Source organism: Arvicola amphibius, chromosome 6, assembly GCF_903992535.2.
Source record: "Arvicola amphibius chromosome 6, mArvAmp1.2, whole genome shotgun sequence".
In the NCBI taxonomy this organism is placed as follows: Eukaryota; Metazoa; Chordata; class Mammalia; order Rodentia; family Cricetidae; genus Arvicola; species Arvicola amphibius.
Genome location: NC_052052.2, coordinates 119604238 through 119617418, shown reverse-complemented (window position 1 = coordinate 119617418; position 13181 = coordinate 119604238). Strand labels below are relative to the sequence as shown.

The following is a 13181-nucleotide window of genomic DNA, read 5'->3' as shown; positions in this document are numbered from 1 at the left end:
CTGGCCTCTAGATATGTACAAGCAACACACGCATGTACACACACACTGTTCTATCATCAACTACTTGAATACTCTGGGTATAGTCTTCTCAGTGGAGGTTGGGTAGATGCAAACGTTTCCCCTCACTTACTAATCTTCACGAAATTAATTTTTTCTCTAGTATATAACAATTGTTATGGGTGATTAAAATTTCATTATGAAACCACAGAATTTAATATACTTGATGTATTTTTAAATCCAGTGCAGTTTGAATACTAGGAATATTTATCTTGTGTTATTCTCTATTCCCAGGCATTTTCAATGGGTAGTAAACAAGCATTTAAATAAAATAAAACATTAAAAATACCGACTCTATATTTTTATTTTAATTAAAAAAGTGTGTATGTGTGTGTGTGATGTGTGTGTAGGACTATTGTAGAGCCCATGGGTCTACCCCTGCTCCTGGGGTTCATTTTGAGGATAGTTTCTGGGCCAGCCAGCGTTTCCTGTTTGTTCCTGTGTTCCCTCTGCCCACCGCCTGGTGATTAGCTATAGGGCATTTACTCCACCTTGGGTGTGGTAATTTCCCACCTACTTGGGAGGCATTCTATTGTGCAGTACCTCAGTATTTAAAGTTTTCCCTAAGTTTGAATAAACAGCATTTGGATGATCTTCTTTCAAATGACCCAAGGTCTCTTGTGTGTTCTTTCAATCTCCAGGCCCTTGCCTGGCTCACGTACGGTACAGGGGCGAACGAACTGTATAGAGGGTAACACAGACGCAGGCGTTACAGAACATGTGTTATGGCGTGCATGTGGAGGACCGAGGGGAATTTGTGGGGGGGATCAATTCTGGCCTTTCACCCATTGAGGCCTGGTCTCTTATGTTTCTGTTGTGCTGTCTCTTCCAGACTAGCTAGCCTGTGAGCTTTCAGGTGTTTCTCCTATCTCTACCTCCCATCTCACAGTGGGAATGCTGGTGTTACAAAAGCGCATCACCCTAGAATTCAAGTAGGCAGGCTTTCATGAAAAGTGCTATTACCTACTGAGCTATCTTTCAGATCCTATTATCATTTTAATTCTCCACACTATAAAACAAACAGCCAGCTGAGAAAAGAAGCGAAGTGCAGATATCTATATACATTTGACATACTTTATTATTCACCACAAACTATTTTATTGCCTTATGCTCTTCCAGGTGATGGTCTATTGTTAGAATTTCTGCAGCTTTTGGAATATTAGTATTACTTATCTAACCATATCAAAATACTTCTGTTTTGTTTTTATGTTTGCTACTGGCACAGGTGTACCCATCTTTGAAATGTCCTTCTTTCCTATCGCTAACAGCCTGTCACTGACCTGCTCTCTGTCTTAGAGGGAATCAGATACCAGAGGGTGGAGATGGGAAAAATGTGTAAAATAGCATGAGCAGAGGACCATAGGAACTAAAAAGAGCTGTTTATGTCTGGAGAACAACTGTACTGAATGCAAATAGTTCCCGGGTGTGGCAGAAGATAAGATATATGGAGTTGTGAAGTGGCTACATCATAAACTCAACATACCATCTTAAGGACTAATATTATTTTAAGCCTATAGATAATTGAACAAGAATTTTAGTATGGAAACACCTGATCAGATTTGGGAAGTTCTTTATATCAGGTGAAGATTAAATCGAGGCAGGTGAGCAGTCAGTGAAGGCATAAGAGCTTAGATAGGTGTGGGAGATACCTGGAAGGTCAAATAATCAACCAGGAATTACTGGGTCAGTTTGATACAAGCAAGGAGTAGGCAACTCAGGTTACTCAATCATGTATGTGCTGAGGTGTGTTTTTCTTTGAATGTAATGGTGAAGATAGGAAAAGGAACAATTAGTGGTCTGTGAGCCGGAATGCCATTTCTGTTTAGTATATCAACAGCTTGTAGTCCCTCAGATTTTTGGATGGAGATGTCAATGCAAACACAAGTATACATAAATACCTTTACATTCAGGAACATATATTTGTGTCCAGATCTCAGCTCTGCTGTAATACAGCCTGCGTGTGTGATCATAACAAATGACTTACTTCAATTTTCTTTCTTTTTTAAATAAAAACGGGAATGACGCTTCCTAACTTCTCCGATTTTTGTATGAAATAAATGATCTAATTAAAAATTCCTTACGGTGTCATTACCCTTTTAGGCATAGCGGCTGGCAATGCCTCGCTTTTCCTACTGTCTCAGCCTCTAGATGCTTGGATCACGGGCACGCACTTCCTTTCCTTGCAGTTGGGTACTCCCTGCGTTTTGTAGACATCACCGGGACCTCACAAAACAAGAATAAGGCAGGGTCTGACAAGAGGCCACTGAAATCACCTAGATGAGTGATGCTTCATTTTGTTCTCTATCCTTTTGTTGTCCTCAGGCTGGAGCCCCATTCTGTAGCTCTTCCTTACTTAGGAGCTTCAATCTGCCCTTAGGCTGTTCTCTTTCAGGAGAGCTGGATCTGAGCAGGTGTCTGTAAGTACTGAGTGCCTCTTACATGCTGAGCCGGCCCCACGCAGTCCAGGAACGGGTTCTATGAGCAGCATTCATTCAGTTACTTTCTTCTGGGCTGTGTGCTGAGCCTCACATCAGTTTGTTTTGTGATTCCTCAAAGGGCAAGCATTGGTAGAGAGGGTATTGACACTGTGAGGTGTCGCAGTTACAGAGAGCATGAGTGCCCATGTTAGTGCTGCTTCCTAAAACCGTGAAGGAGAGGAGGAAGACATGGAAGCGGAACACTATTAGGAAGAAACGATAAATGAAACGAGAGACCACACGTTACCCACATCTCGGCACTGCAAGCTTTTCTCTTATAGTCAGTGTTCATGGAAGCCACAAGATGGCGAGCTTGTTCCTCAACAGTGAGACGTAAGTGGGGGCGGGGGGGCGGCGGTGAGGAGAGAGAGAGAGAGAGAGAGAGAGATGAGAAGAGATAGAGAGAGAGAGAGTTAGGGGGGAGTGGCGGTATGGGTCGAGAGAGAGAATCATATTTCTATCTCTCTCTCTCTTCTCCTCTCTCTCAGAGAGAGAGAATAGTGTGCTTTGCTTTTCTACAACTGCCTTTAATTTCAACAGAAAAAGAACTGATACTTTCATTTTCCTTTTAACTTTGGATCATAAGCACAGTTGTTTCTGAAATTGTAAAGATAAAAACAAAACCCAACTGTTTGGGTTTCATACTCAGATATTTATTGGATTTTTTCAGCAGATAATTAGTTTTCATATTACCATCAGGAAATTTAATTGTCAATACTATTGTCAAAACTGTTGATATTATTAATAGCATTTAAATAGTTAAGTATTAGGTGAAAAGACAGAATAATTTTTTGGCACACACATTTACATGTGTACATACACACGTATATTATTTTTTTGAGACAGGGTCTCTTTATGTAGCCTTGGCTGTTTAGGAAGTCACTTGTAGGTCAGGCTTGCCTCAAGCTCACAGAGATTGGCCTACCTCTGCCTCCCAATTGCTGGGATCAAAGATGTGTACCACAATACCCAGCTGTATTATATAATATTATTATTACCACATTCTTTTGCCCAATGAGCAAGTGTTAAGTTCCAACTGTAAACAAATTTTTCCATTTTTTATGTATGTCAGACAATTTAATTTAAATATTTAGGATTTCTATTTTCATTACTTTGACTTACCTCAAGGCAGGTTTTCTTATGCTATTCTAAATATTGTACGAAAGAATGTAAGCTCATGTATTATTGGTGAGTTAATATATATTTATTGATTAATGATGTTTAATGTTCAATGTGAAATTCACTTTGCTTATGCTGTGCAGTCAAGTTGAATTTTGACAGTAAATGTGTGAGATAAATGTTTGTATTATCATTTAGGCTCAGAAAAATTAAATGAATTGGTGCTTTAATAGTTGGTAGAACCATAATTTGAATCCGGATTTTTTCAACTCTAAAGCTCACTCTCTTTTTCACTGTGCTTACTGTCTCCAGTGTCACTCTATGTATTTCTTTACTAGAAACACTGGGAAATGACAATTTAATTAGGGGATTTCTGCTTCACTCATTATGAACTGAACAAAAAGAATTTATATCACAAGGCAGCTGTTGTGATTTTATTTTATAAACCATTCAGTTTTCTCCGTAGTTTATTTCTCTGCAAGGTCATCTAGAAGATTCCATTTAGAGCTGTGCCGATGGTGAGAGGCCTTAGTTACTCTTTTCCTGAGGTTGAGCTCACTGAGACATCATCCTTCTCGTGACTTCCGTTGAGCTCACAGGTGGTTTAGCATGCACAGTGTTTCTGCTGCATGCCAGCAGTTATGCTGTGGCCCAGGATGTTGGTCCATGCTGGGAAGACATTGCAGTGAAGACTGAAGCCCCCGCTACTGTACCACTAACAGATGCAAACTAGCTGCTCTGAAATCCATTGACTTGGACTTGGAGGAACTTTCCAGATTTCTTCATGGAGACTGCTGACTTATACTTAGTTTATTTTATTATTATGATCTCTTCATAGTCCCCTTACCCCATTTTTTAAAGCTCTAAAGAGTACTAGTTTAGAAACTATCAGCTTTGATTTTGAAATTAATGGAAAATATCTTTATTTAACATGATCCAGGACATGCAAGTTTTTTTTAAACTGTGTGTTTTTTTTATACAATAGTGTCATTGGAAGATAAGATTGTCTATAAATAGTGATGATTGAAACTAGATGATAGGCTTATTACAAATTTGCTCTATTTTTGTTTGAAAATTTGCATAATAAAGCACAAAGAAACATATGGCACATTTTTTTCCATTAATGATGAAGCATACCAGCCAAACTTGTTGGAAATACCAGCACTTTGGGAAATATTGAAACAGGAAAGTTGAAAGTTCATGGCCTCTGGGGCTATAGAGTAACTTCTTTTCTTAAGATCCAGAAACACAAACAAGCAAAGAGACAAATATCTTTTACTCTTTAACTATTTTAATATCTTAATATTACCTCTTGTTTCATGTGAGGATTTTTATGCACTTTTATTTCTAACAGAGATATTTATGGCAGCAGATATGTTTGGGTAGATTAACTGATGGTTAGACCATGTGAACACTCACTTCTTTTGCTTCTTCATTTAGTTTATAGATTGATCTTGAAACACTGATTATTTTTGAATAATAAATATTTATTCCTCCGCTAACTGTCATCAAACATTACTAGATGCTGAGGATACAGCATCAATTAAACAGGAAACATTCCCAGAGGTTGCATTTCAGCATGAAGGAAACAACTGTAATCAATAAACAATTATATTATACATCTTTGAGGTTAAGAGTTATGAACACAAATTGCATAAAGGGAATTAAAATTTGATGTAGGCTGCTGTCTACAAAGGGCCACTAAGGGAGTTCTTTTTTTCTTGCTTTCTTGCTAAGGAGATATTAAAGTCAAGGACTGGAGGGAGGGAAGGAGGCAGTGAAACAGGATGGTCTCTTGATGTCTGGTGAAGCAAGTCCCCAGACGGCCCCTTCTAGATACTTACAAAGCATGGTATGTACATAGAGATGCCAGCAAAGCTCTTCATTTGTTCATTCTCTGGGCAATAAATGGAATTTGGGGACGAAACCCTAAATCTCCTATTATAACCTTTAGAATTAAACAATAAGAACCCAAGTCAGAAAAAAAGGAGAAGAGGTTACTCATATTCTCTTGATTTTTGTTTTCCCTTCTGAACAAAAAAGTCAGAAAGAAAAATAATATGCTTAAAATAATACTGTTAGGTCATGAAATTGTTTTATTTATAGCTATTTTTTTTGAGGTTGAGTCTAGCAATGTGGCTCAGGCTAACCTCAACATCTGGGTTTTCCTTCTTTGGCCTCCTGAATGCTAGGGTTACAGGGATGCACTGTGCCACCATATTCCTGAAATATGTTTAGTTTTGCTTGTTTTGTGTGTGTGTGGGGACTTATTCTGAAGCAGAGGCCATTGAGAAATGCTGATTACTAGTTTACTTCCCATGGTTTGCCCAGTTGGCTTTTTTTGGGGTGGTGGGGAGATTTCGAGACAAAATTTCTCAGTAGTTATGAAGCCCATTCTAGAACTCGCTTGGTAGACCAGACTGGTCTTGAACTCATAGGGATCCTCCTGCCTCTGCCTCCCGGGTGCTAAGACTAAAGGCTTGCACCACCACTGTCCGGCCAGTTGGCTTCTCTCTCTCTCTCTCTCTCTCTCTCTCTCTCTCTCTCTCTCTCTCTCTCTCTCTCTCTCTCTCTCTCCTCCTCCCCCTCCCTCCCTTCCTCCCCTCCTCCCCTCCCTCCCCCTCTCTCTTGCTCTTCCTCCATTCCACTCTCCTTTCTTTTTTTCTTTGTTTCTTTGTTTCTTTCTTTCTTTGTTTCTTTCTCTTTCTTTCTTTCTTTCTTTCTTTCTTTCTTTCTTTCTTCCTTCCTTCCTTCCTTCCTTCGTTCCTTCCTTCCTTCTTTCCTTCCTTTCTCCTTTCTCCTCCCTCCCTCCCTCCCTTCCTCCTCTCCTCCCTCCCCCTCTCTCTTGCTCTTCCTCCATCCCTCTCTCCCTTCCTTCCTTCCTTCCTTCCTTCCTTCCTTCCTTCCTTCCTTCCTTCCTTATTGTTTTTATTGAGCTATACATTTTTTTCTCCACTCCCCTCCCTTCCCCCCTTCTTCCCTTCTACTCTCTCCTATGACCCCCATGCTTTACTCAGGAGAGCTTTTCTTTTTCTTCTTCCTGTGTAGATCCATGTATGTCTCTCTTAGGGTCCTCTTCTTTGTCTAGGTACTCTAGGGTTGTGGATTGTACAATATGTAGTTTTAAAGTTTGTCACTTATAATTTATTTGCTTAGTTGAAAATATATAAGCATAATCTCGGGAAATGCACTTCACTCCCCTGTGTACTGTCTCACAGAAGAAGAGCAGGTAGTGTCTAGTGAGGCCTTGGAGCTGAGCTAAAGTGGTGTAAGTGGAGGCCTAAGGAGAGAGGAGGTGAAGACTGGCAGGTGAAGTTTGTGCCCCATGTAAAAGGGGGGTTGTTACTTAACTTGGTTTGCTGCTATGGGAGAGTATGGGCTAACATTGGTTATCCTTTCTAATTTTAAAACAAGCCAGTAATTGTGTTTTTGCTTTCTTGGTTTCTCAATGTAACTCTGGAACTCGCTCTGTAGACCAAGCTGGCCTCGAACTTAGAGATTCACCTGCCTCGGCCTCCTGAGTGCTGGGATTAAAGGTGTGACCCACTACCACCTGGCTAGAAATTGTGTCTTGTGTGCTATTTTTATTTTATTTTATTTTTTTAAAAAATTGTTGTCAACTATTTAGTTGATTTTATTTAAAATGATTTTATTTAGAATCATTTTAAAATGTTTTAAAGGCCAAACAAACTTTCCTGAAGGTAGCATGTGGTCAGCAATGCAACAGGTTTTTGTTTTCCATAGTATAACAATACACTAGTTAATTCTTACAATTTCCATCAAGGGGTCATACAGATCCAATTGGAAGAATACTGCACAGTTTCTGAAGGTGTATGGTTTTTAGCACACTTCCCCATCTGGTGCAGCACTGACCGTCTGTTCTTGTTGCAGGATATGGCCAGACAGGGCCCATGTCTCAGAGGGCAGGCTACGATGCTATTGCCTCTGCTATGTCGGGTCTGATGCACATTACAGGGCCCGAGGTAGGTATTCTTAGAATATTCTTATTTATTTTTCTTATACATGCCAGAAATAAAATATTCTTCATTAAGTTAAACTTGAATGAATTTTGGAAAGAAACAGGGGAAAGTGAATGACTTTATTAAAATACAGTGTAAGTGTGATTCTTGTAAATGAATTGAAGCTTAAATGTCAACTCAATTTCATGGAAAAGAGAAAATCTTTTTATTGATATCATGTGATGAACCTTTTCATATCTTTTTACATTATGCAAGCATAATCACCTATTAGTGACTTTAGAAATGTTTCTTCTTCTTCAAGAGAGTGGCTGACTAGATAGTAGAAATCCTTTCTGTAAGAATGCCTGTATTTAGTAAGTATACATAGGAGACACTTTCTTTTTCATCTAGAATATTTTAGGTAGTTGTGCGTTTGAAAGTTTGTTACTTACAGTGACAGAAATAGTTGTGTCTGACTTGCCATTTAGATCACAGTCTGAATTATTTGATACTATAGCCCCCTCTCAATTGATACTGTGTTGTGGGGTTTCTAAAAGAATGCAGGTTTCCAAATGTGTTAGATCAGAGCAAAGACTTTTTGGGGAAAATGGCACGAACATTATTAACATAAAACAAAAGCATAGTTTGAAAGCCTAATCAGTAAAATTAAAAGGCATCCGTTTCTAAACAAGCGGGATTGGTAAGTTTAAAAACCTTTTACAGCAGGTGTTCCTCCTCTGAGCTACTTTTCCTAGCTAACTCTAGGCAGATCTCTGCACTGCTAGGATAAACCGAGGCAGAGTGACCTCTTTTACAATCTTTCATTTAATTCAAAGCAGCTATGAGGTTTTAATGCCTTCAGATACAAGGCATCCCTTTGTACTTCTATCTTCTGATGTTTCATTTTTAGTCATAGAAAAAAATGTATGTAGCCCTTCCTTAAAATAACGTGGGGATCGTTTTTTTTTTTTTTTTTTTTTTTTTTTTTTTTTTTTTTTTTTTTTTTTGTCAATTGAGAGAACAGAGCATTGACATATCTCTTGTTCAATACCTAGGCTCCAGTTGGTAAAGATGTTATTATTAGTAGTAATTTTGTTTAAAGGCACTGAACTCAGTTGGGAATATGTGAAAACATTTGGGACCTATCAATCCTTACCTAAGGGCTAAGATGAATAAAAAACTACACAGGTGACAGACTTCTGTGGTTCTGTTGGTGAACTGCACAAATTCTGATAGGGTAGCCACATAGTGTATGCTTGGCCTTATGGTTTTCAACATTTACTTTCTAGTTAGCTTACAAAACACCATTTTCATTTTCACAATACTTTATTTTAGTTGTTTTTCCTCACCTGCTCTTCTTCCTGCTACCCACTTTACCACAGTACCCATATATATTTATAGGTATTTAATGTAATTTTAGGTAAATAAAACTATGATTCTTTATGACTTTTTCCAAACATTCTTATTCATACTTTTAGTCCTCTCTCCCTCTTCTGTTGTATTGACTACCTTCCAATTTCCCCAAATAATATCCCATTTCTCCCCACTTCCCCTTTCATACCAGCACCATACTGCTGGTCCCTTCTCTAATGCCTTCCCCACTATGGTACCTTTTGACTTTCCTGCTTTTTGTGCTTGCTCCAGATTGTGGTCTCACATCTGACAATTTTGGAGCTAGGAACCATATATAAGAGAGAACATATGTTATTTGTCATTCTTCTCTGTGTTGCCTCTTTCAATGTAATATTTTCCTACTTCTATCCATTTACTTACAAATTTCGTAATTTAAATGTTCCTTAGAGCTGAATAATAGTTCATAGTGTATGTGTGCCACATTTTCATTACTCGTTCATCAGCTGAAGGGCATTTGGACTGCGTCCATTTCCTAGCTATTGAGATCAGAGCAATGATGGGCATGGTTGAAGAAGTATTGCTTCTGTTGAGTCCTTTGAGCATATGCCAAAGAGAGGTATAGTATGATAAATTCATTTTTAGCTGTTTGAGGATTCTTTGTATGAATTTCCAGAGTGGCTATGCCGGTTTGCATACACCTACAGTGAATGAGTGTCTCTCTACCTTAGCATTTGTGGCTGGTTGTTTTCTTGATTGTTGCCATTCTGACTGTAGTAAGATGAAATCGCAAATTTGTTTTGATTGCGTTTCTTTACTTGCTAAGGTGCTAAGGTGTTGAACACCTTCCGAGACTTTTCTTAGCCACTGATATTCTTCTTTTGAGAACTCTGCATTCAGACTTGAGTGGGTCTTTTCTTTTTACTTTTTTGAGTTCTTTATAATATTCTGAATATTAATTTTCTGTCCAATATGTAGCTGGCAAAGTTTCTTTCCTTCTCCATGGGCTTCCTCTTCCCTTAATTGTTTCCTAAGTTCTGAAGAAAGTTTTTAGTTTTATAAGATCCTGCATGTCAATTGTTGTTCATAATTTCTTCTCAAACGAAGTACTGCTTGGAAAGGTCAAAGGAACATTTTAGGAATTAAAATATAGCTACATCATTTTCACTATTCACTTTATTCTCTTGAACTTTTCCCAACTATTTGCCCTATAGTGCCTCCCATCCCCCTTACTAATTCTCAAATTCATGCCCCTTTTCTTTATTTTTTGTAAATATACAATTGGTTTATATGTAATATATATGTTTCATAAAATACACAAACACAGCTTTTTGAACCTGTTAGGTGTTGCGTGTATGGATTTGATTTAAGGGCTTACCACTTGTATTGGATAACTAATTAAGAGGTTCATAGCTGAGGAAAGCTAATCCTTCCTCCTCAATAGTCATTAACTGACTGTAGATTTTTGGTGTAGGGATGTGGATCTCTGAAAGTTCCCCCTTTTCTGTTAACACGCTTATTGGTGTTGGTGTTTTTCTGGTCTGGTTTAGGTATCCTTATTTTTGTAGTATCATGGGTGTATCTACCCTATCATTTCTAAGAGTTATCATCTTAGAAGTGGAGTTTATATATCTATATATCATAACATATTTCCTGGTCTCACGCTCGTACTAAACTACCAGCCTCTCTTGTGCAATGTTCCATGAGCCTCAGATATAGGAATTATGTTATAGATGTCTTCATTAGGGCTGGGTACCCCATGATCTGTTGTCCGCTACATTTTAACCACTTTTGATTTTCTGCAATGATCTCACCTGCTGCAAAGAGAAGCTTCTTTGATGGGGGATTCAATACATTTATCTGTGGGTATAAGAATATGTATTTAGAAAACAGTTAAGAAGTATTCTAGTCTCGTAAAGTGATGACTGCTTTGCTCTCCTCTGACACCCACAACCTCACTAAGGCAGTTGTCTGAATTCTAGTACCAAGCATGATTTCCTTCAGTTTGAGTGAGGCTTAAGATGATTAGAGAGCTGTTGGTTATTACCAAGATATGGCTGCCAGTTTTGAACCATTAGAAGTATGCTGCTGTGCTGGTAATTTTGGTTCATAGGCAATCCTGGCTGGCTAGGATTTTAGTTAGTTCCTTCCCTTGGCATTTTTCCGTATCACCTTTTGGTATTGTGAAAACTAATCCCCAGGGAGAAGGTTGTCAGACCCAACTTGAATCTTCTGAGTCTTATGTTTGAAGTACATGGTATCTTTAGCAACAGGGACTTACTTTCTACCTGTGGGAAGCAATAATCAAAACCTATGTAAGATTTATCTATCATCTATCTATCTATCTATCTATCTATCTATCTATCTATCTATCTATCTATCTATCATTTATTTATTTATATTGTAGGAGTATTGTTGACTCTGATATGGGAAAACTCCATTTTAACTCTTTTTATGCATGCCTATAAATTTTCTACAATAGTAGGTTTCTATCTCTTTTCCAAAGGTTTTAGAGATTTATCCTTTCCCATAGTCCCTCTTCCATGCTGTCCTCATCTCTACCACCTCAGTTTAAGCCTTACCTTTTCATTATTCCTCTTTAAGCTTTCATATGAATGTTTTCTGTCTCTCTTCATTTAAAAGTCCTCCCCATGTCTCCATTTCTAATAATAATTTCTATTATTTCTATAATATATCTATTTCTATTAATATGGGAATTATGGTTATTCTAATTTAAACACATGTTTCTAAAGATTTAATGTTAGCACCCATGAATAAGAAAAAACATGTAATATTTTCTTTCTGTATCTGGGTTATTTTACTAGAATGGTTGCTTTAGCTCTATCCATTTACCTGTGAATTTAATAATTTTACTTTTCTTAATATCTAAATAATATTCCATTGTGCATCTATAACACATTTCATTATGCATTTCTCTGTTGATGGACATCTATGCTGTTTATGCCATAACTGTTGTGAATAGAGAGCATCAGTGAACATGGATGGGCAGATCTCCTTAGGGTAGAATATGGAATCCTTTTGGCATATAATAAAAAGTGGAATAAGTGGAATAGCTGGATGGTAGATACATTTTTAACGTTTTGAGAAACCTAAACACTGATTTTCATAGTGGATGCATGAGTTTGCATTAATAACAACCGTGAATAAGTTCCCCCCTTTCCACTATCCACAGTTGCATTTGTCATGATTTTATTTTATTTTTTTAACTTAGCCATTCTGACTGAGGTAAGATGAAATTTTAAAGTAGTTTCAGTTTGCACTTGTCTGCTCGCTAAGGATGTTGAACATTTTCAACTAGTTTCTCAGCTATTTGTATTTCATATTTTGAGAACTCTGTTTAACTTTGCCCAATTTTTAAATAGATTAATTTTCTTATTTTTTTAATTTTTTGAGTTCTTTATTTATTCTAGATACTAGCATTCCATCAGATATATAGCTCGTCAGTTTTTTCATCTTATGAATTTCCTCTTCATTAAGTAATGGTGCACTTTGCTGTACAGACACTTATTTTCCTGGAGTCCTTTTTTACAAATTTTTGTGTCTTGATGCCTGTGCTATTGGGGTCTTGTTTAGGAAGTCCTTTCCTGTGACAATGAGTTCAGGCATATTTCCTACTTTCTCCTCTATTAGGTTTAGGGTATCAGGTTTTATATTGAGATCCTTTGTTTATTTGGAATTGAGGTTTGTGCAGAGTGATATACATATCTATTTTTATTCTTTTTAAAAATTATTATTTTTAATATTTCACTTTACATTCCATCCACAGTTCTCTCATCCCTCCTCTTGTCCCCTTCACACCCACTTTCCAGCCCACCTACCATCCACTCTTTTCAACAGGTAAGGGCTTCTATGGGGAGTCAACAAAGACAGACACATGAAGCTAAGGCAGGACCAAGTACCTCCCTCTTGCATTAAGGTTGAGCATGGCATCCCACCTTAGGGAACCAACTCCAACAAGCTAGTTCATGCACCAGGGATAGATCCTGGTTCTAATGCCAGGGCCCTCTCAGATAGTTCAAGCTTCATCATGGTCTCCCACATACGGAGAGCCTAGTTCAGTCCCATGGAGGCTCCACAGCTGTCAGTATAGAGTTCATGAGTTTCCACAAACTTGGTTCAGCTGTCTCTGTAGATTTCTCCATCATGATTTTGACCTCCCTTGTTCATATATCCCTTCTTCCCTTTCTTTGACTGGGTT

At 37.9% G+C, this 13181-nt stretch overlaps 1 protein-coding gene across 1 annotated transcript in view; it reads left to right on the top strand.

Annotated features, from left to right (window-relative positions):
* Sugct (succinyl-CoA:glutarate-CoA transferase) overlaps positions 1 to 13181 on the top strand; it is a 714904-nt gene that overhangs the window by 87269 nt on the left and 614454 nt on the right. Inside the window, 1 exon segment of the mRNA XM_038333002.1 lies at positions 7545 to 7636. Coding sequence (XP_038188930.1) covers positions 7545 to 7636 — 92 coding nt within the window.